The sequence below is a fragment of the Scyliorhinus canicula genome, chromosome 21 (assembly GCF_902713615.1).
Source record: "Scyliorhinus canicula chromosome 21, sScyCan1.1, whole genome shotgun sequence".
NCBI classification, from domain to species: domain Eukaryota; kingdom Metazoa; phylum Chordata; class Chondrichthyes; order Carcharhiniformes; family Scyliorhinidae; genus Scyliorhinus; species Scyliorhinus canicula.
In genome coordinates, this window is record NC_052166.1 from 59,806,471 (window position 1) to 59,831,045 (window position 24,575).

Below are 24,575 nucleotides of genomic sequence, written 5' to 3' on the forward strand. Positions count from 1 at the left end.
TAGGAAGTCCCGCACCTGCAGGTACCTGAATTTGTTTCCCCTCGCCAACCCAAACTTCTCCTCCTTCGCCCTCATACTCGGAAAGCTCCCCTCTATAAACATATCCCCCATCCTCTCAATCCCTGCTCTCCGCCATATCCAGAACCCCCCATCCATACTTCCCAGGGCAAACCGGCGGTTATTACAGATTGGGGACCAGACCGATGCTCCCTCTGCTCCCACATGTCTCCTCCATTGCCCCCAGACTCTCGGGACCACCCCCACCACGGGGCTGGTGGAGTACCGTGCCGTTGGGAACGGCAGAGGCACAGTTACCAACGCCCCAAAGTGGTGCCCTTGCATGAAGCTGCCTCCATACGCTCCCATGCCAACCCCTCCCCCCCACCCACTTCCTGATCATGGCTATATTCGCCGCCCAGTAATAGTTACTAAAATTTGGTGGCGCAGCCTGCCCTCTCCCCGACTCCGCTCAAGCATTACCTTCCTTACTCGCGGGGTCTTGCCCGCCCAAACGAAGCCAGAGATCACTTTGTTGAATAAAGATGGGGAGACATTGAAACACAAACAGGAATCTCGGGAGGACCATCGTCTTCACCGTCTGCACCTCCCAGCTAATGACATCCGATCTCCGAAAATCGTCCTTCATTTGGTCTACTAGCCGGGCCAGATTTAATTTATGCAGCCGGTCCTATTCCCGCGCAACTTGAATGCCTCGGTACCTAAAGCTTCCCCCTACTAATCTAAACGGCAATTCCCCCAATCACCTCTCCTGTCCCCTCGCCTGGACCGCAAACATCTCACTTTTCCCCATATTTAGCTTTTACCCCGAAAACCGGCCAAATTCCCCTAGAATCCTCATGATTTCTTCCATCCCCTCTAATGGATCCGATACATACAGAAGCAAGTCGTCTGCATAGAGCGAGATACATATAATTCTCCCACAGATAATCCCATTCTACCCGATCAAAAGCCTTTTCTTCATCCATTGCGTTCACTACCTCCACCTCCCTACCTTCCAGGGGCATCATGATCATATTTAACAACCTTCTTACATTGGCCACCAACTACTTACCCTTATCAAACCCAGTCTGGTCCTCTCCAATAACGACCGGAATACAATCCTCAATCCTGGAGGACAAAAGTTTGCCGTCCACATTCAACAGGGATATCGGACTGTAGGACTCACACAGCTCCGGGTTCTTGTCCCGCTTCAGAATCAGCGAAATCGTGGCCTGTGACATTATCGGGGCAGCACCCCTCTTTCCCTTGCTTCATTGAACATCCTCATCAACACCGGTCCCAATATCCCAGAGAACTTTTTACAAAACTCAACTGGGTACCCATCCGGCCTCGGGGCTTTACCCGACTGCATGGCCTTCAGACCCTCCACTATCTCTTCCAACCCAATCAGGGCCCCCAGCCCTTCTACCAGCCGTCCACCTTTGGGAAATTCAGCCCCCCCAAGAAGTGCCTCATCCCCTCCAGCCGCCTAGGGGGTCATCCATCCCCATTATACACGTTCCCTCCCCTAGTCTCTACATTGGTAACTAGTCAGCTCATTATCCTTTCCAGGGATGTGCACAATTTTAACCTTGAACTGCTGTAGTAATCTGGGCGGCAGGGTAGCACAGTGGTTAGCACTACTGCCTCACAGGGACCCGGATTCAATTCCGGCCTCGGGTGACTGTCTGTGTGGAGCTTGCAGTTTCTCCCCGTGTCTGTGTTGGTTGCCTCTGGGTGTTCCGGTTTCCTCCCACAGACCAAAGCTGGGCAGGTTAGGTGGATTAGCCATGATAAATTGCCCCTTCATGTCCAAAAAGTTAGGTGGGGTTACTGGATTACGGGGATAAGGTAGAGGCGTGGTTTAAGTAGGGTGCTCTTTCAGTGAAAAAAATAACCTTTTGGCCAATTCATCGGCAACCAGCCAATCGAACCGAATCCCACCTATCTCTTGGGTGCCAAAATGTCTGAGTGTTCTATATTGTAACATTTCCCCTGCTCCACTTAAAGATATATCTCCATTAAACATCCGTGGATCAAAATGATAACAGCAAATATAAAGAACGGGGAAGATAAAGGAATCAACAGGAAGGACCCTTACAATGTAAACACATTGCACCTTTTTCAACAGATAAAGCTCGAGGGACATTCCCTCGTCATTCCTCATGGCGATGCCTTGACCAGACTAAAGTGGTCTGGTTTGAGTCTAAACAAAAATTTATTGTTCCCTGGTGCATTCTCTTTGACAACACCTCAACCAATCAGAATACACTTGGCAACCAATCAGGACCCACTTCTCATGCAGTATCAATTGTTCCCTTTGAGATTTGATATTCTTGGGAATCTGTCCTTATGAGCGGAAGATAAAACGTTTTGAGAGTCATTTGTGGATTGCTTACTGTGGAGTTGTAATGTCACCAGCTTTGGAAGCAGATTGTTACTCCATATATTTTATTTCCCTTTCGGATCTCTTCATTCAAATATTAACCTCGCCCAGCTCTATCTGCAGAAGAAAGCCATTCCCCCCGCAGTAACACTATGGCTGAAGCTACCAGAAGGTTGCGGAACAATGTCAGACCAGCCGGTGCCAGCCAAAAAAAAAAACCCAAGAGTTCTATTTGCCAAGCCAAGTCACCCTATAGAGACTGAAAGAAAATAAGTGCTGAAAGATCATCTAATTGACACAAATATGGCAAGACGTTTATCGCATAAGTGTTCAAGAATACGTTATTGAGACTGTCAGGTGATGCTGGTGCTAACATGAGTTAAGAGGAGCTTGGCATAAAAACTATGATCATGTCATGCCAGACGTATCCCTACTCGTGATCAGCCACATTATGCAGCAAATGCCGTGGTAGATTAACCCCTAAAGCTCTGGAAATTATTCAACAGTACTGTAGTATACCATCAACATAATAAAGGGCAAAAAAATCCCATTATCCTGACAACAACAGCATTGCTGTTTTATAGGCAACGTATTTTATTTTCACACTAAAAATGTAAATGTATTTTAGTGTTTTCAGGAAAAACAATAGCAGATTTACTGGCTCGAGTACTGAAGGGACACGTGTTTGGTGGAGAACTGTCACACCATTTGCAATTCAGCTGTGGTTTACTTCAAAAAGCACTGAACAACATAGTGCATGTTTCCTCAGCAACCAAAAGGCTAACACTTTGTCTGCCACGGTTTACAACTTTCAAATTTCACACATCTTTATTCGTGTGCAACATTTGCAGAGGTACTTTGTAAAGTTGGTGTGACCACTGCAAACTCTTCATGCCATGCATCTTTGGCGATATAGATCAAGATGATCATGGGTGGCCTCCTTCTGCACTGGAGGGATGCTATGGATTCCATGTGTCATCCTCAGTATATTTGGAATCAGCTATCCATAATGCTTATGATGTGGAGATGCCGGCGTTGGACTGGGGTGGGCACAACACCAGGTTAAATTCCAACATGTTTGTTTCGAATTACCAGCTTTCGGAGCACAGCTCCTTCATCAGGTGAATGGAAGAGCTGCTGAAGAAGCTGCGCTCCAAAAGCTAGTGATTCGAAGCAAACCTGTTGGACTTTAACCTGGTGTTGTAAGACTTCATATTGTTTATGATAGCGGTGTATGAGTTAGCTTATGTTCCCTGGGGTTAAGTAGAGGCAGCTTCACTGCGATGCTCCATATGGCCAAACAGCCATTTGAAACACACAATCAACTGGCACATGCTGTATTTGAGCAAGGTTTTATGGGGACCTGGAATTTCAGGAGCTTATGAATCTCCATCTAGTGGCAGAAAAATGCAGGGACAGGCAGCTTAAAAGAGGCAGATTTTACCGAAACACCATTAGATGCATGACAGATAGACGATGCCCAAAATCGGCACGTGAAAAACACTTAAAATTTATTATCAATCTTATTTTCTATTGCTGAAAAGAACAATGGCACAACTAAATAAGGTTAAAATAAACAGATCTTCAACATACAAGTATTATAAATTCTTGTAACAAATCTGATAATACAGGCCTTCTGATCATTATAAAATTCCAGCTGTATGAAGTTAGCAACCGTTTTCCAGCTGCCTCTCTCCACCCCGCGCCCCCCGAACTCCCAAATTATTGCTAAGTTTCATTCACAGAATATCTATCATGACTTCATTCACAGAATACCAGCACAATGTTTATAAAAAGAATCGGAAGAAAAATATGGCCGACCACAGTTTGAGCAGTTTTAAATTCCAAATAGAAACTTATGCTTGCCGGTGAAAAAGGTCAAGGCATTAATCTTGTCACTTGGCCCTATTGAATCAGCAGAGCGAGGACTAAATGAATATTTAGGTTAAGAGCAGACTTCAGCTGTGGTTCAATCCATAGTACCTACCAGGTGCAGCGTAAATGGCAAATTCGAACCAAGGAGATCGAGAATTCCTGTATCAACCACTTGTTCTACCCTCAAAAAACAAGGTAGGAATTGAAACAAAAGTCTATTATTTAAAAATGTTATTTTAAACATTAAATCAGGGTGCATAATATGCAAATAATCAAATTCAAAGCCAGATCAATATTAAGATCAGCCCTTATACAATTATGCTTCGTCCCTGATCTTTGCATTATCAGCAATTCTCAAGTGGATTGATTGAAGGGGTGGCTTTACTTTCCGGGTATGTGAAAGGATAAAGGGAATAATTGGCTGGGGGCATCTATCCTGATGCTCAGTAATTGCTTCTGCTGCAAATGACAAGGTCAGGCTCTGCTGCCTATGGTTGAAGAGGCGACTGGTATTCACTTTGGAAGATTCCTTAGAACTCTACCTCAAAACAAATGCCCAACTCTCCAGCAGAAAAAGGAAGGGGAGGGAGAAAATTGCAGAGAAGGACTGCAAAACAAAATAGCCTTTTGCGATCCTCTTGCTTACAGCACTGCCTACACGATGGACATATACATACATAAGCACGCTACCTGCACATTTCATCACTCTTGATCAAAGAATCAGTTCCAACTGTGCCAACCAGGAATTTGGGGCTCAACAATGGCAATCGAACATGTTGTAAGACCTGGGTGAAAATAATCAAAGAAAGGTACACACAGGAATGAGAAAGAGCTTTTAAATGGCTTGTATATGCATTGAAGATACAGACTAAAAGGCAGAAATCTTTTGCTCTCTTCAAATTTAAAGATTTCCTGTGTTGGGGAATGGAGGATTGCTCTATTTTCCACTTTAGGCATCAAAATAGTTGCAGGTTAAATCAGACAGTGTAAAAATGTGCCCCATGAACAAGTTTCACCGCCAACCTCAAAACAGCATTATCACAACCTTTCCATGTCCCACAATAGTCTTACTTTTATAACCTTATTCAAGGGGTCCATGAGATACACAATTCAGAGCAGTGAGAAGCTGTGTGGTGTGGACTTTTGCCCCATCAGGTTATCAAACACTTGATTTCCATACTTCAGGTAAATGGATGGCTGCAAATATCCATCAAAAAAGTCTCAGGACATGGGGCACAAACAATGCTGCCATAGAAACTGTTACAGTCACTTACTGACCTGTATTAATTACAGTTTGAAAATCTGAACTGTCAGCAGCAGAGCATAGTGCTCAAAGAGTTTTGCCCACCTAATGAAAAATAACACAAATTTCTTTGGGGGATAAATAATAAACTTTTATGGAATAAACTGAGCTTGCAGGTTGCAGTATCTTGTACTCAGTCCCATTTGAGGGCGGCACAGTAGTTAGCACTGTTGCTGCACAGCGCCAGGGTCCCAGGTTCGATTTCTGGCTTGGGTCACTGTCTGTGCGGAGTCTGCACATTCTCCCCGTGTCTGCGTGGGTTTCCTCCGGGTGCTCCGGTTTCCTCTCCCACAAGTCCTGATAGACGTGCTGTTGGGTGAATTGGACATTCTGAATTCTCCCTCAGTGTACCCGAAGACGCCGGAGTGTGGCGACTAGGGGATTTTCACAGTAACGTCATTGCGGTGTTAATATAAGCCTACTAGTGACGATCTTTATTATTAATATCTTGCCAACTCATATACCCCCTCTCCTTTTGACACATCCTAAATCTTAATCACTTTGGACAGGAGTAATTAAGTAGCCAGGGGGCTCAGAAAACCAGTCGTCGCAAATCACATATTATTGGCTAGCCTTTAACCCTAAATGTGGTCACTTTATGAAGTGACCATAAGAACAATTTAAGTTGTGGTAAAGATCAATTTAAATTTGATTTGATTAAAAATATTGGTTTGATATGCAGTTTACACTAGTTATGATCGATAACACATGACTGATAAATTTATCCAGTTGTATATTTCACTACCTTTTTCCTAGTATCCCAAAGTTCCAGGTGCTAGTCAGAGGGTGATTTCAGTTCCCAACATTTTTTTCTCGCCTTTTTTAGATACGTTTTATGCTAACCAAGGTAAGGGGCACAAGTTTTAAAAAAAGAACAGGTTCCCATGTTGGACACCCCGTGTCAACGATACTCATTTCCAGGTCAGATTCAACGGTTAGATGTAGAATAAAGCAGATTTTATCGTACGTCGTGGCATTCACTTCCCACACCATCTATACTGTGCTCAGATCAAGACCATCATTTAATGCCAAATTTGACGGTGTTGTGGAAATTTTTAAAATTCACTCATGGGACGTGGGCGTCACTAGCTGGGTCAATATTTATTGCCCATCCCTAACTGCCCTTTTAACGGAGTGGTTTGCCAGGCCATTTCAGAGGGCATTGCTGCGGATCTGTAGTCACATGTACGGCACACCAGGTGAGGATGCCCTGCCCTAAAGAAAACCCAGATGAGTTTTACGACAATCGGCAATGGTTTCATGCTCCTTTTGATTCAAATTTCACCACCTGCAGTGGTGGGATTCAAACCTCAGACTCCAGGGTCCATTACCTTGGGTCTCTGAATTACTAGTCCAGTGGCAATACCACTATGCCACCATCTCAAGAATATGGAGAGTTAGACTAAGACATCAAACTTATTTCAATTGGTCCTTTGCGGAAAAACTAAGTGAGCATTCATCCCATTAAACAGAGCTCAATTTAAACCCAGGAGGTGAAAGAACAGCAAGCTAATCCACATTTCCCGTCCAGTCCCTGGCTTTCGCCATTCTCTGGTCACCTGTGCTAGTTGTCCTCTCCTCTCGGGAATGTTGTACTTGACCCACAACACAACAGCACTGTACACCTGCTCCTCGCTTCGCACATTCAACTCGTCACTGGAAATGATATCAATCATCTGGTTCGCTGGCAGCAGCATGAACTCCTCACTCTCCATTACCTGGGCAGAAAGATTTGAAAAGTCCAGTTATTTGGAATTCAATTTCACTCAAAAGCGGAACCATCAAAAGTAGCAGCCTTCAAAGCAGTCAAACTTCAACAAAAGTAATTGCGTTGGATCCATTATGCCAGTGCAAAAAGATATCCTCTGTGAACGGAGTATCGCAGCAGCCCTTGTGCACTCACATATAACTACTTATAAAAAAAGCGATGAAGCGTGATGAACTGCACACGCATATTATAATTACAAGGATAACAACTGGCAGCAATGACAGAGGGAACTGTTCATGGCTTCAAAACCCTTCCTTATAGGCAGGTTTGCTTCACAGCAAGAGCTGCGTTTCACTAGTGTACTGTGGGGAAGGTCTCCAAATGGGCACACCCTGAAATTAATCACAGGCTAATTCTTTTATTGAAAGTCATTTGCCAGCTTACTGGTAAATTCTTAGCCCGTTATTCTGATGAGATGCCAGGTCCAGCCCAGCAATTAATCACATATAAAGTAATTATCTTTCTTTAAATCTCCCGAACAAGGTGTTCATAGAAACACAGAAAACAGGAGTAGGTCATTCGGCCCTTTGAGCCTGCACCACCATTCAACATGAACACGGCTGATCTCTATCTCAACGGGGAATGCCGTTGTGCTTTCCCGACATCTCTTGATGCCTTTAGAATCTTGAAATCAATCTATTTCCTTCTTCAATACTTTCAGTGACATGGTCTCCACAGCTTTCTGTGGCAGACAATGCCACTGGTTCACCACACTCAGCAAAGAGGTTTCTCCTAATCTCAGTCCCAAATAGTCGACCCCCTACCCTGAGGCTGTGCCCCTTTGTTCTAGACCACCTCAGCCATAGGAAACATCCAGTCCGTTCAGCCCTGTCAAAATTTTAAATGTTGAAAGGAGATACCCTCGTATTCTTCGAAACGGCAATGAATACAGACCCAGTTGACCCAATCACTCCTCAGACGACAATCCTGCCAACCCCGCATCCCCGGAATCATTCTGGTGAATCCTCAGTTGTGTTTTGCTCGTCTCTTATGAAAACGACAGTCTGTCTGCACAGTCAATTTTGACACTTGGCAACATGATGGATGCACGTCACACAAAACACGCCCATCTCCCAAGGCAATGCTCACAGAAGTCAGAAGAGATAAAGGCAGGAGCATATATGCAATGTACAATAGATTACTCTGTTACTAAGGACAGCTATGCCTAATTTTTCCTACCCCTACAAGGTCCAATTGCTGCAGCTTCTTTACTAGGCATTTTAAAAGTGAAATGTCAACAATGGCAGCAAAAAAACTAACGTTAAGAAACCATTAGAAAAAGTGTGTATAAACCTGCCCTCTGCATTCACAGGACCATGCTCAAAGTGAAGGGAATTGAAGGAGAAATAATTATTTCAAGTTTTTTTTTTAAAAAGTATAAAGTGAAGGGTAACTAAAGAGGCAGAGATGTGGGTGGGATTCTCCGTCCCGCCGCACCGGATTTGTGGTGCGGCGCGCCCCCGAGATTCTCCGCCTCGCCTGCCGGCCAATGGGGTTTCCCATTGTGGGCAGCCCCACCCCATCAGGAAACTCACAGGCTGCCTGCGCAGCGGAGAATCCCGACAGCGGAGAATCCAGCCCGGTGATTTTTGCTATGGGGTTTGGTTTACAAACTGCAACAGCCACAGGAGACAAAGATACCTTTATATTTCTGTGGTTTTTAAAACGGTATCAGTTCAGTAGCAAACCTGGGCTGTGATTCGCCCAAATTAAAATGAAGTGCTACTGCCAGAGGGAAAACTGGAGTGTTTCTCACTGGCAGCACTGCTCCAGGATTTTTGGGGGGGGGGGGGGTTGTGTGGCAGTTCTTCCCTCTGTAACTTTGAAAACAATTCAACTGTCTTGCAGCATGTCAGGTTGTAGTTAAAAGTCTTCCCTCTGCAACTCTGAAAGCCTTTGATGCTCTATCGGTGTACTGCCCCCCCCCGCCAACCTGGTCTTTCTATGAAGATCTTCAGAAGAGACAGCCTCTTTAAAAAAGCTAAGGTTCGAAAGAACACCGTCTCACAAGTGGAACCATTTCAGTTAATGAACCATGAAGAGGTTATAAAAACAAAGCTAAGCCCTACTTTTAAATAGCCTGGAACTGCCAACGAAGAGGCTTCTAAAAGGTAATGTACTGTGAAATTGAATGTAAACAATGGAGTTCAAAGCTTTTAGGCTTCTCAGCAAGCTCCGAGGCTTGATAAGGTTAAAGAGGAATGAAATTGACTGTAAAAAAAAGGACTTCAAAGGGTTCCAACACGCTAAAAAGAACACTTTCAACTTCATCTAACAGATCATGGTATTGACATACCAGGAAAGACATCAAAGGGTTTTGAGGCTACAGAAGGAAGACCTTTACCTTACAACGTGACATGCTGAAATACAATTGAATGATTTTCAAAGCTACATAGGGAAGACCTGCTACATGTCCCTTATCCCGGGGAAAAGAGGCCCAAGGTCAATTCTTTTACCCCAGTCCGAGCTCCCACAACCCCAGGTCCCTTGAGGGACCCTCCCTCTGCAGCATGGCAGCAGCAGAACACATGGGCACAGTATTTACCTAGCTGCCCCCCACCTTGGCTTCCTAGGTAACATGTCCCCACTTGTCCGGACCTGCACTGATTGGTGCCTACTGTCATGGGAATGTCCCTTTAAGAAATGTTTTTGTCAGTGGGCAGCAGGGTGGCACAATGGTTAGCACTGCTGTCTCACGGTGCCGAGGTCCCAGGTTCAATCCCTGCTCTGGGACACTGCCCGTTTGGAGTTTGCACAATATCCCCGTGTTTCTGTGGGTTTCGCCCCCACAACCCAAAGATGGCAGGTGGATTGGCCATGCTAAATTGCCCCTTAATTGGAAAGAAATAAATTGGGTACTTTAAATGTATTAAAAAAAAGAAATATTTTTATCTTATCACATGGCTTCAGTGATGTCATTGTGTGGAGCTGGGCTGTGGCTCTGTGAGTTTTTACTTTTGCTTTGAGTTTGGACTGGTTTGAACTGGACAGGTTGAATGGAGTGTCTCTCTATCTTCATTTTAAAAGCTGTTTCCAGACGGCTTGATAACTTAAAAGAGATAATTGCTTTCTGGAAGGAATTCAAAACTGCTGTTTGGAAAGGGGAACAAGAGTATTAATACCAAGTCTTATATCAGTGAGAATGCGGTGTGTTGGGCCACACCTTTGAAAAGGGGTTTCTGGTTTTACTTGGAATTTGTTATTGAATTGGAACAGTTAAGGGGGAATTCATTAAGGGTTAGACATAGATTACTGAAGCCGTGTGGAGTCTTTATGTCTGTAGTTGATAAAAATTTGTAGTATAATGTTTGTATTTGATTTAAAACGCTTAAGGACTCTGTTGAATAGCACCTGAAAGGCAGGCGTTTGTGCTCATCCTAGCCAAATTAAATAAACAGTTGGAGGTCAGGTGAACTCCATGAAACACTTTGGAGTTTTCTAAACCCTGGCCCATAACACAACTGGACCTCCCGCCTCAGGGGGGGGGGCAGAGGCATAGTGGAAAACTGGAGCAACTGGCCTCAAACCCAGTAATAAGATTAAAATGTATTTAAATGAATAGTTAGCATGTTCTCGCCCATTGGGTCATCACGATTCCCGACTGGGGCTAGCAGCCTGGAAAATCATACCCCCCCCCCCCCCCCTCCCACCCCGCTCTATCCGATCCCTTAAAGGAAAAAGAAAACAGCTAATTAGACTCTGCAATTTAAGCACAATACTGATATTAACTCTTAAATTGTGCTGCATTATTTCAGTATATGTACATGAGATGACTTCAACGGCATCTTTATATTTCCACAACAAACACAACATCCATTGTCATGATGAGTAATGTACAGTGATAAAACAAGAATGTAGTAGGCTCATAGTACAGTGAATGGTAGAACCCTCAAGAGTATTGACAGTCAGAGAAATCTAGGTGTACAGGTCCACAGGTCACCGAGAGGGGAAACACGGGTGGAGAAGGCAGTCAAGACGGCGTACGGCATGCTTGCCTTCATTGGCTGGTGCACATTGAGTATAAAAATTGGCAAGTCATGTTGCAGCTGTACAGAACCTTAGTTAGGCCACAGTTGGAGTATGGTGTTCAATTCTGGTCGCCACACGACCAGAAGGATGTGGAGGTTTTAGCGAGGATGCAGAAGAGATTTACCAGGATGTTGCCTGATATGGAGTGTATTAGCTATGAGGAGCGGTTGAATAAACTCAGTTTGTTCTCACTGGAACAAAGAAGGTTGAGGTCCTGATAGAGGTCTACAAAATTCTGAGGGGCATAGACAGAGTGGATAGTCAGAGACTTTTTCCCAGGGTAGAGGGGTCAATTACTGGGGGGGCAATAGGTTTAAGGTGCGAGGGGCAAGGTTTAGAGGAGATGTACGAGGTATGTTTTGTTTACACAGAGGGTAGTGGGTGCCTGGAACTCGCTGCTGGAGGAGGTAGAAGCAGGGACGATAGTGACATTTAAGATGCATCTTGACAAGGATGGAAATAGAGGGCTACGGACCCCGGACGTGTAGAAGATTTTAAGTTTAGATGGGCAGCATGGTCGGCGCAGGCTTGGGAGGGCCGAAGGGCCTGTTCCTGTGCTATACTTTTCTTTGTTCTTTGTTCTAATACCATCATCATGAAACCTCAGGAAAGAGATGAGATGGAGCATTCGTCTCAAATATTCCCATTTCAAATTCCACTAATGCTGTGGCTAATTACAAATTTGAGTCTTCAAAAAGTCTGTGACCCTGCATCATAGCAGTGAAGCATAATTCTCACCTCTTGGAAGTTGTGCTGCGTAAATTTATCTGCCACCCGTAGCAATTCCCGACAAGCATGAGTGTCAGCAAATGCCCGAATCCCCAAACAATTGGAAGGATCAAGCTGTCGTTTTAAAAATTCACAGCAGGTTTCTTGGATCTCAATCAGCTGCAACAAGCAAGCAGCCGGCAGCAGAGTCTGGACATTGTTCTCCTCCACAATAATCTGGGACGTGTACGCAAATTCAATGAGCAATTCCATGGCGTGTTCATCAATGTCCCTAATCAGAACTTCCGTCTGCCTACTTTCTGCAAGTTCACTAGTGAACATTGCATGGAAATATGGACTGCAGGCTGCGAGCACCACTCGATGGGCATAGATTTTCTTCAGCCCAACGACAAGCACAACGTCGCACAGACCCTGGTTTCTCCTCAGTTGGTTGATGGCGTCCAGAGTAAGTCGGGGATGCTTGTCTGAAACATAGTGCATGCGCGCAGGTTGAGGCAGGCCTTCAGGAAGCCGGTTTGGATCGCCAGCTGTACATCGGCTGGTCACATCCATTCCTGTCACCACTGGAGACATGAAAATACCTGTAGAGGATGAAAATAAATATGAGCATTATGCGATTCACCACTCATTAGCTTTGTCCATTGTCAGCTCTGTTGATGATGCAGCTAGACCCTCTATTTATAATCGTACAGTATGGTCACGACAACACGGCATACATTAGGAGAGTGAGAGTTTAATCTGAAGACCTAAGACAGTGATCAGTTCTGGTTCTCAACCAGAAAACCAAAATCACAGAAGCAGAACTTAATTTCTAGTAGCGATGAAATGTGAAGGCTAAATACATGCATGAGCTCTAAACACAAAGCAGATTAAATAATTTTCTTCACTCAAAAACTTTAAAAAGTTTCATGAACTTTTGTTTCTGCAGCAAGCCACACACTCATTACAAAAAATCCATAGAATTCCTACAGTGGAGGAGGCCATTCAGCCCATCAATTTTCTCACCGACCCACCAAAAGCACACTCTACCTAGGCCCACTCCCCACCGTATCCCCGTAACCCCATGCATTGTTCATGCCCACTCCACATAATCTGAATATTTTGGAAGGAAACCACAACACCCAGGGGAAACGGGAAAAAGTGCAAACTCCACACAGACAGTCACCCAAGGCCAGAATTGAAACGGGTCCCTGGTGCTGTGAGGCAGCAGTGCTAACCACTGTGCCACCATGAATCCACAAACTTAGTCAGTACTCAAGAAGTTTGCAGAACAAGAATGTAATTGGCAAATGATTTTCAATATAGACAAGCATAAGGTGCTGTATTTTAATGGGGAGATTAGGGAGGCTACATACTGCTTCAAACTGGAGTAGGAAGAAGAGGGAAGCTGGTAACCAACCGATGCGGATCCAGTTCTCTGGCCAAATAAAAGCAGGGTGCTTGGCTACCACGGAACGTACTCTCAATAGCTTTCGATTTCACTCAAAATGTAACATTTTATGGAACAGAAAGCAGAATATTTGAATCATAGACAAGCACATTAATAAACAGGTACTGAAACGGTGACTGGACCGCTTCAGTTTGAACTCCAAATATTACTGTTGAGAAAGTGGTAAAGGAGGGCAGCACGGTGGCCTAGTGGTTAGCACAACCGCCTCACGGCGCCGTGGTCCCAGGTTCGATCCCGGCTCTGGGTCACTGTCCGTGTGGAGTTTGCACATTCTCCCCGTGTCTGCGTGGGTTTCACCCCCACAACCCAAAAATGTGCAGAGTAGGTGGATTGGCCACGCTAAATTGCCCCTTAATTGGAAAAAATAATTGGGTAATCTAAATTTATTTAAAAAAAGAGAAAGCGGTAAAGGGATGGCAGAAAACACTGCTCAAAATATGTGAATCTGTGCAGAGAAGGCAGACTACAGAAATATGTTGGAGAACTGAAATACCCCATTTTTCTGAAGGGCGGGTTGGTCAAGGCAGCAGTTAAACATAGACCAAAGGCGGCTCGATGCCCATACTGAGTTGGCTCATCGATCTCTGCCAAGGCTCTCGTAACAATGCCTTAATTTATTGCAACAGTGAATACATTACAATGTTGGCTGGAAAACATTTTGGTCCTGTTGTTTTCTTTAAAATGTATTCTTTCGTGAGCTGTGGACGACGCTAGCAAGGCCAGCATTCATTGCCCATCCCCAATTGCTGCTGCACAGAATGACGGAGAGATTTCAGAGGGCAGGTTTGATGTGGGTCTGGAGCCACATGCATGCCAGAGGCAGGGTGGCAGATTTTCTTCCTCAAAAGGGCATTGGCAAACCAGGTGGATTTTAACAATAATCAAATATAGTTCTATGGTAACCATTACTGAGCCCAGCTTTATAATTCCAGATTTGTAAATTGGAGTTAAATTCCACCATGGTGGGATTCGAAAACCCTGTCACCAGAGTATTAATAATAATAATAATCTTTATTGTCACAAGTAGGCTTCCATTAACACTGCATGACGTTACGATGAAAATCCTAGTCATCACACTCCAGTGCCTGTTGAGGTACACAGAGGGAGAATTCAGAATGTCCAATTCACCTATCAAGCACATCTTTCGCACAATGCTACCGTACCCACTATGCCCTTATAGCAATGACATAGGAACAATAATCTTTATTAGCATTTCAAATAGGCTTACATTAACACTGCAATGAAGTTACTGTGAAAATCCCCCAGTTGCCACACTCCGGCACCTGTTTGGGTGCACAGAGGGAGAATTCAGAATGTCCAATTCACCTAACAGCACGTCTTTCGGAACTTGGAAAGCCCGGAGCGCCCGAAGGAAACCCACGCAGACACGGGGAGAACATGCAGACTCCGCACAGACAGTGACCCAAGCCGGGAATCGAACCCAGGACCCTGGCACTTGAAGCAACCACTGTGCTAAACCACGGGAGAGAAATTATGATTTGTCAACCCACATCCGGACTGACAAAAAAAAACTGTTCAGAAGTGATTTATTACCCCACCCTGTCCAAATAAATGAGACCGCTGAGTCCATTCGGCCCATCGTGCCTGTTCTAGCCCCTTCGTGGAGCTGATGAGTGACACTTCCCTGCTCTACCCCAATCAATTCCAGCGAAGACACAAACCGGGCCGTTCAAGCATCCGTTTTTCTCAGACAAATGGGGCTCACCAGAGGGTGTCCCGAGGCCAGAGTCCCGAGGCCAGAGTCCCGAGGCCGGAGCGGGTCCCGAACTCCTCTCACTGGGTCAGCATCAGCAGCCGGCCTTCAGGCAGCGGCCCGGCGCCGACCCGCTCCTCCAGCATCGCCTCAAAGACAAGCCCGCACTCACACCTGACAGGCTGTACAACCCCTTCACACAGACACCCGTCGGGAAGTTGCCCTCACCAGTGCGGCTAATGCTTTATTTTGCTGAGGAGCCAGTCCCATCGCGGCCGCTCTCTCCCACACCGGGCACGGGGAGAACCATTCCAGCCCGACGCGCCCACCGCCGGACCCCGATCCCGCACCATCGTCATTGGCCCCAGTCCATCCCCACGCCGCGTGGTGATACGGTGCTCCAACTGCCAATCACTCTAACAGGTCCCGCCTCCCCACCTCATTGGGTCGAATCAGCCCCATGGCGCATTCCGATACGACAACCTAACTATCAATCACTCTAACTAGGTCCCGCCTTCCCACCTCATTCTCATTGGCTCCCATCAATCCCCACGGCGTGTTCCGATACGACAGGCCAACTGCCAATCACTTTAACTAGGTCCCGCCTCCCTACGTCATCCTCATTGGCTCTCATCAATCCCAACGGCGGGTTCCGGAACGACATCCAAACTGTCAATCACCCTAACTAGGTCCCGCCTCTCCACCTCATTTTCATTGGTGCTAATGGACCCGCACACCACGTTTTAATACGAGGTTCTGGCTGCCAATCACTCAAACGATGTCCCGCCTCCTTACCGCAGGCTCATTGGTTCTAATCTCTCCCAGGACTCCGAATGATGCGTCCTGATAGGATACCCTAGCTGCCAATCAGGCACACCGCTCCACCCTCGCCCCTAATCCCATCAATCCATGGTCCGCAGCTCTCGTCTCCCATACTGGAGCTGTCAATCATTCTAAACCTATTTTTGCCCTCATCTCCTCATCATCCCAAACTAAAGCGCGATGGGTTCACTAATTATCTTTTAAAATGTTGTACGTTTTTGCCAATTTCACTCTTAATAGGTATTTCCAATCAGCCATAGAAGTCATGCAGTGCATTCGGCCCATCACAAGTGCACTAGCCCTCTGAAAGAGCATCCTACCTAGGTCCCCTCCTTCACCCACCCTGCCCTATCCCCATAACCTAATCTGCACATCCCTGGACACTAAGGGGCAATTTAGCATGGCCAATCCACCTAACCTGCACATCTTTGAACTTTCGAATTTATAAATCCGGCTACTCCCATTGTCCCCATTTTAAACAGCTTTGAGATTAGTTTGACAACAACCTATATTTATGTTGCACATTTAAAATAGAGACCTAAATCATCACAATGTTTCACATTGAAGATAGCAATTATGGTCCACTTAATTCGCCTTCTCCCATCCTGGTAATTACATGACACAACGCAAAAGCAGGGCAAAAGTGTAAACTATCATAAAACTACTGAAAACAACATCAAAAGTAAGTGCAGATGTACTTCAACAAGCACTATCTTTGTGAAAAAGTGACAAATCTGTTTCTAAATTAGGGACAACAGTTGTCTATTATTTTTAGCACAACCGTGACACATGCTAGCCAAGTGATGCAATACACATTCACTGGATTTACTGCTTCCTTTTGCAAAATGCTTGCAAGTGGACAAGAAAAGAATCACAGAATTGTTACAGGGCAGAAGGAGGCCATTTGGTCCATAGTGCCTGCACCAGCTCTCCAAACGAGCATCATGATTTAGTGCCATTGCCCTGCATTTTCACTGTACCGCTGCACATTGTGTCTGTTCAAATAATCATCTAATCCTCTCTTGAACTGCCGCAATTGAACCTGCCTCCACCACACTTCCAGGCAGTGCATTCCAGGCCAAAACCAACTGTTGTGTGAAAATGTTTTTTCTCACATTACTTTTGCTACTTTTGTAAATCACTTTAAATATGCGCCCTCACGTTCTCAATCCCTTTATGAGTAACAACAGCTTCTCCCCCTCTACCCTGAACAGCCCCCTCGTGATTTTGAATATCTTGTCAAATCTCCTCTGAGCCTTCTTCTCTCCAAGGAGAGCAATATCAACCTCTCCAATCTATCCTCATAACCAAAGTCTCTCGTCCCTGACGCCATTCTTGTAAACCTCTACTGCACTCTCTCCAATGTGTTCAAATACTTCCTCTAGCATGGCACTTATTTTATATTTATAATCTTTATTGTCACAAGTAGGCTTACATTAACACTGCAATGAAGTTACTGGGAAAAGCCCCTAGTCGCCACATTCCGGTGCCTGATCGGATACACGGAGGGAGAATTCAGAATTCTCAGCTGGCACGGGAATTGAACCCGTGGTGCTGGCCTTCTTCTGCATCACAAACCAGCTGTCTCGCCCAATTAGGGCATTACACAATACTCCAGCTGAGGTCTAACCAGTGTTTTGCATACGTTCATCATGACCTCCCTGCTCTTACTCTCTGTCCCTTTTGATCAAGCGCAGAATATTATATGCTTTATTAACTGCACTCCCCACCTGTTCTGCCACCTTCAATGACCAATGCACATATACACCCAGGGCCCTCAGCTCCTACACCCCTTTAAGAATTTTACCCTTTGTTTTATATTATCCCCATATTCTTCCTACCAAATTGCATCATCACCTCATATTTTCACACATTGAACTTCATCTATAATAATAATCTTTATTAGTGTCAAAAGTAGGCTTACATTAACGCTGCAATGACGTGACTGTGAAAAATCCCTGAGTCGCCACACTCCGGCGCCTGTTCGGTTACACTGAGGGAGAATTCAGAATATCCAATTCGCCTAATAAGCAGGAGGAAACTAGAGTACGCGGAGGAAACCCACGCAGACACGGGGAGAAGGTGCAGACTCTGCACAGGCAGTGACCCAAGCACTGAATCGAACCTGGGACCCAGGTGCTGTGAAGCAATAATGCGAGTCATTGTGCTAAGAAAGATGCTCCCGATGGTGGAGTGTCCAGAACCAGGGGTCACAGTTTGCGGATACAGGGTAGATAATTTAGGACAGAGATGAGGAGAATGTTCTTCACCCAGAGAGTGGTGAGCCTGTGGAATTCCTTACCTTACGATGAATTGAGGCCAAAACATTGTATGTTTTCAAGAAGCAGTTAGGTATAGCACTTGGGGGGAAAGGCATCAAAGGAGATGGGGGAAGGCGGGATTAGGCTGTTGAGTTGGATTTTCAGCCACGATCATAATGAACGGAGGGCCGAATGGCTTCCTCCTGCTCCTATTTTCTATGTTTCTATACCTTAATAATAATATATAATGATCGCTTATTGTCACAAGTAGGCTTCAAAGAAGATACTGTGAAAAGCCCCTAGTCGCCATATTCCGGCGCCTGTTCAGGGAGGCCAGTACAGGAATTGAACCTGCGCTGCTGGCATTGTTCTGCATTACAAGCCAGCTGTTTAGCCCACTGTGCCAGCTCCTAATGTCTAACATTTGCCATTACAAATATAGATCATTTAAAATTAACACTGTTTTCCTGACACAGTACAGCAGTCAATTCAACACTTCCTCTTTATTAATTTTGAATGCTTCTCGGGACAGAATTTCCTCATCTGTTGCCAAAACCTGTTTTTTTTTTAAATAAATATTTTTTATTGGGTTTTTGAACAAAGTATATAACACAGAATAAGATATATATATATATATATATATATATATATAAAGGAGAAGAGCACACACAAACATACCCAAAAAAAAGTAATAATAAAAAAATTAAAGTAACTGGTAAGGTATTATGCACCAGCTCAACAGTAGCAACTCTGTACAATTGGCAAAAATTATTTATAACACATAAGTAGGCATCTGTTTGGGGGGGGGGGGGGGGGGGGGGGGTTGGAGACTGGGGATGTAGGGGCTGTTTAGCACAACACTAAATTGCTGGCTTTGAAAGCAGACCAAACAGGCCAGCAGCACAGTTCAATTCCTGTAACAGCCTCCCTGAACAGGTGCCGGAATGTGGTAACTAGGGGCTTTTCACAGCAGCTTCATTTGAAGCCTACTCGTGACAATAAATGATTTTCATTTTTCAGATACACATTTGGGTGCCGGAGAGACAATTACAGTGGGCAATACTCAAATGGGTCTGGTGTTAGTGTTGTCACTTGCTTTTCCCGGACGGATTTCGCTGCCGTTGTCGTCTCGCGCTCACCTCTGCTTCAGCCGTTCCTGCCGTCTTTCGCCCTGATTCTCCTTGCTCTCTGTTCCTGTAGATGCCAAGTTTGTTATCATATCCCATGCCCTCCTTCCGGCTATCAGTTCCCCATCAAGTGCAGTCCACATTGACCCAGCCTGCCCAACACATCACCTTGCACACATTGAGGTGGAGTTGACCCTATGCAGTGCTTCGCTCCAGAGTCCCCACTCTATTTCAATCCCCAGGTCTTCCTCCCATTTCTTTCTTGTTGTGTCCAGTACAGTGTTGGCCCTTTCTACCAGTCGGTCATACATGTCGCTACAGTTTTCTTTATCTGGTATGCTTGCGCCCAGTAACTCTTCCAGTAATGTCTGTCGTGGCGGTCGCTGGGACTCTGGAGCGAAGCACTGCATAGGGTCAACTCCATCTCCATGTGTGCAAGATGATGTGTCAGGCAGGCTGGGTCGATGTACATAGAACATAGAACAGTGAACTGCACTTGATGCAGTGTAGCGAGAGATAGTCTTCCAACACTTGATAAGATGCAGCGCAATTTTATTTAACATCTAAACTATTATACATGTTCAACTGTGGGTTGACACTATGCTGACAGCCTCGTCTCCTTTCATAGGAAGTTTTTAAGTTGCTTGTTCCCCCAGCTAGCTGGAATTTCTCTGCCAGTTCGTCCAGAGTTGTGATCCTGCTGTCAGTGTCCCTCCGTCCTGTCCCCACCTTTTGAAGCTGGCGTCAGTCAGCGGGGTTCCCCTTTGTTAGGGGTAGATCCAGGTTGGCCGCTGTCACTGCTCTCTCCATGCAGTCGGGTCCCTGCGCTCCGGGACTTCCCTTTGTCCAGGGGGCACCCGGCATGGCTGCCCATTGTGCGTCCGCCACGCGGGTTGTCCCCTGCACTCTGGGGTCTCCCTTCGCCCAGAGACCGTCCTGGGTGGATAATTGCAGCGATTCCTTGTTCCGAGCCCTTGGTTGTGGCACTTTGTAGCCTTATTGCTGTTCCCTTTCTAGCCTTGTTTGTCCCTCCTTCCCTGTATCCCCCCTCCCCGGTCTCTCCCACCCTGTGTCCCCCCCCCCCCTCCCCTTCCCCCTGGTCTCTCCATTTCCCCCTCTCTTCCGTAACCCCTCCATTGTCCCTCTTTCCACTGTTCCTATCGCCGTTTGCTCTCCCGCCTCTGCTGAGTGGTTCTCTCTCTCTCTCCCCCCCCCCCCCCCCCCCCCCCACACCGCCTGGCCTCTTCCCCCCTGTTGGGGCCGCGCTCCGGCCCTGCTTTGTTGCATGCCCCCAGCGCTAGCTTTCCTGCTAGTGTGGTGACCCCCCTCTCAGGAGTTACTGTCTCGCTTCTCCCCTGCCCGGCCTCTGTGGTTTTCTGTCCGCTCTTCCCCCATCCTACCCTGTACTCCTGTCGTTTACTCTCCCCTCTCCGCTACTCTCGTTCCCTCGTACTGAGGCCTGATCTACCACCTGAAGCGGTCCCTCAGGTAGTGGTTTGCTTTTTGTTCAGCGGCGCTCACCGTGGTCGAGGTGGGGGCAGTGAGGGGGGGGCCTTGCGTTGCCTCACCCCCCCCCCCCCCCTCCGTCGGCGTGTAGTTACCCCTTACCAAGGGCCCCTTATTTCTACCCTAGCTTTTCGTTTTCCAGCCCGTGTTCCTCGACAAACATGTTTGCTTCGGTGGGGACTGTGAAGAAGTACTCTCTTTCTTGGTATGTGACCCAGAGTTTCGCTGGGTACAGCATACCAAAACGTACTTTGTTCTTGTGAATAGCTGCTTTCGCTCTATTGGATTCGGCCCGTCTCTTGGCGAGGTCTGCCCCAATGTCCTCGTAAACTCTAATGGAGTGTCCTTCCCATTTGCAGGTTCTGTTTCGCCTGGCCCAGCGCAGGATTGTTGCCCGCTCTTGGTGCCAAGTCCTGGGTAGCATCTTCCTCTTTGGTAAAGACAGGTATTCATTTAATACCTCAGCGATGCCCCCAGACTCCAGGTGTAAATTCCCTTTTTGGTCCCTAATTGGCCCCTTTTACCGCTGTTTTACTCTGTATTTGCCTATGGAAGTCTTTGGGGTCCTCCTTCATGTTGGCCGCTAATCTGCCTGATAATCCCTCTTCACTTCTCTAATGAGTTTATTCGCCTCCCCTCTGAACCTTCTGTATTCTTCTTGGTTCTCAACTGCATTTTCTACCCAACATCTGTTATCATCACATTTTAACTTCCTTATCTTAATTTCTATCTCCTTTATCACCCAGGGAGCTCTGCATTTGTTTGCTCTACCTTTCATTTTTAAGGGAATATGCATTGACTGTGTCTAGACCAGTTGTGTTTTGAAGGTAGCCCATTGTCCATCTACAGATTTTCCTGCCAACCGTTCGATCCAGTTTAGCTGGCCCAGCTCCATCCTTGCCCCATTGAAGTTGGCTCTCCCCTAGTTAATTATTTTTACTCTGGATTGCCTATTTTCCTTTTCTTTTTTTTTTCTTTTTTTTCTGACTTTATCAGAGTTACAAAGTCAGAGGTCAGACGGTTGACAGGAGCAAACCCCTAATCCAGCTCCTCGCCTGCTCCAAAAACCAATTCAAATTGAATCCAATTCATGGTCCCCACAAGAGAGACATACCAGATCCAGGCATTACACCTGACCTCACGCTCATCTTAGCCTAAAGGCCAAGAAGCGATAAGGTTGATCTTAGCCAATAGGCCGGGAAGCGATAAGGTTGATCTTAGCCAATAGGCCGAGAAGCAATAAGGTTGATCTTAGCCAAAAGGCCTAGAAGCGATAAGGTTGATCTTAGCCAATAGGCCGAGAAGCGATAAGGTTGATTTTAGCCAATAGGCCGAGAAGCGATCAGGTTGATCTTAGCCAAAAGGCCGAGAAGCGATGCCTATTTCCCTTTTATATCATCATCCTAAACCTTACACCACAATGATCATTGTCTCCTAAATATTCCCTGTCATGGATTTGGCTAGTAACAGCAGTAAAACTAATTTACCAAGACATAATAGGAAGCGACCTTGCCAGCAATAGGTAGAAATCTGCCTAGCAACAACAGTAGGCAAAATTCAAAATGCCGGACGAGCTGCATCTTTCCCAGTAACAAGGCGAGCAGACATCTAGATAGAATCAAGCGTGAATTTCATCTTAGTAGAAATAGCTCACAATACTACAATTACACTGCTCCTCAACCCGCAGGGTCACCCGCCCCAATTGGGAGATCAATGAGGCATACACATGTAAATTTCTCGATTCAAGGAATTTGAAAAGGGCAGAAAGCCAAATAAACAGAATGCAGAATCAAAGGGAAACAATAATATAATTGCCAGCACCCTCAGAAGCAGAGAGGCCTGTTTACATTTAACAGCTGAGAGAGACAGTTTTATATCTAACAGCCTCTAAGTCTTAGAGCCAAGGCAGTGCAGAAAACCTTCATAAAGGGAGTTTAAATATCTCCGTAGAACCAGGGCCAAGTGTTTTCCAGACTTGATTATCTTCCCTGTATTGTGTGGTAACTATAAGTGGGTTTTGACTTATAGATACTTTGGATGTTGTTTGGGGAAAGTGGAAGTCTCAAGGGATCATAGATATAATTTGGAATCTGGATACCCTCTCAGATAACATCAGCGTGATTCATGACATTTTCACACTGACACGTGATCTACTTGGCCCACCTCATTTCCAAGGACCAGGTCCAACAGTGAACCCTTTCTTGCTGGACTGGACACACATTGCTGTAGAAAATTTTCCTGAACACAGTCTCGGAACGTTAACTCCTCTCTACCCTTTATACTACCACTATCCCAATCTACATCCAGGTAACCACCATTAAAACTATAGAACTGTTCGGTTTCGCTCTTTCATAGATCCTCAACTCAGATGTTGTACATTATTATGTGAGTTTCAGTTCACTCGCACAGCCAAATTCATTCACGTCAGGACTAATTTGAACAGACGAACACTATTATGTGGCTAAGAGGCCTTTGGTGATGGTGCAATCAGTCATTGGGAACGAAAGCCACAAATTATAGGCATTATATTCTAATGAACAATTAGTCACATAAAACTGGGTCTTGATCGGTACCCGATAATTCAATATGAAATGAAAAAAATAATCGCTTATTGTCACAAGTAGGCTTTAATGAAGCTACTGTGAAAAGCCCCTAGTCGCCACATTCTGGCACCTGTCTGGGGAGGCTGGTACAGGAATCGAACCATGCTGCTGGCCTGCTTGGTCTGCTTTAAAAGCCAGCAATTTAGCCAAGTGAGCTAAACCAGCCCCCAGGCATAAAATCTGAACCAATTTTTCAATCAGTTTTGTCTTAGTTTCTGCTAACAGAATATTCTTAATTTTGTAATGTAATGAAAGAGGAGCTCCATTAAAGTAACCTCTTCTATTTGAACATAAACCATTTCAAATAAAATTAGAGGTTTTCTAGTTCCCTCAGACAGCTGCAGTGAAACTACCTGTCTCAACATGCATTGAAATTATGGTTTATATTTAACAACCATTGATATATATCATCATCGTAGTTTCCATATGCTACATATGCTACAATGCAATTATTCCATTGTTTTACCTAATATTAATTTTGCTTGGGGAGCCCTGAAGCACGATTGGTTTCGATCTAATTAACTTGCCTCTGCTGCTCTGATATTTGATATTCAAGGTTATCCATTGCCTCTTTGGTACTAAATAATTCACCTGGAGCAAGTTTACTTTCAAAAACACGGCTTAGGGATGGGACAAATATTCGGCGAAGAAATGTACATTGTAATTTATTTAATGCTATGCAAATTCAGGCAAGCTAGCAAAGTAATAAAAAGAAAAGTTTGCAAAAGGACAAAATCCAACATGAGTGTAATGTCGTCCGTGTTGTACCTGCTTCTTGTTCCCTCTCCCAGGTATTTGATCTGTGAGAAGCGATTGAGTTACATTCTGTGAGTGTATCATTCTGACAGGGGAATTAAGTTAACCAAACAGTATGTTCCTCCATTTTGAAATTTCACAGTAGAGTTTGGCACAGAATATCCATTTAACAGACTGAGAGCAGGAACACCAAGTCATTTGTACGTTGTTGAGGATTTATTCATCTAGAATGTGCTTCAGTTGACC

The 24,575-nt window shown here is 45.3% G+C and overlaps 1 protein-coding gene across 3 annotated transcripts in view; it reads right to left on the reverse strand.

The window, feature by feature from the left end:
• LOC119955451 (kelch-like protein 20) overlaps positions 1-15,595 on the reverse strand; it is a 38,297-nt gene extending 22,702 nt beyond the window's left edge. Inside the window, exons 1-4 of one of the 3 annotated variants that reach the window (XM_038781636.1) lie at positions 15,483-15,595; positions 12,100-12,671; positions 7,124-7,282; positions 4,952-5,046 (exon numbers count right to left, since the gene is read on the reverse strand). In XM_038781636.1, the coding sequence (XP_038637564.1) occupies positions 4,952-5,046; positions 7,124-7,282; positions 12,100-12,663 (818 nt within the window). In that variant the 5' untranslated portion in view covers positions 12,664-12,671; positions 15,483-15,595. Of the gene's footprint in view, positions 1-4,951; positions 5,047-7,123; positions 7,283-12,099; positions 12,672-15,099; positions 15,240-15,266 lie in introns of those variants that run through there. The other 2 variants (XM_038781637.1, XM_038781638.1) reach the window with 2 other exon arrangements.
• Positions 15,596-24,575: the final 8,980 nt, after the last annotated feature.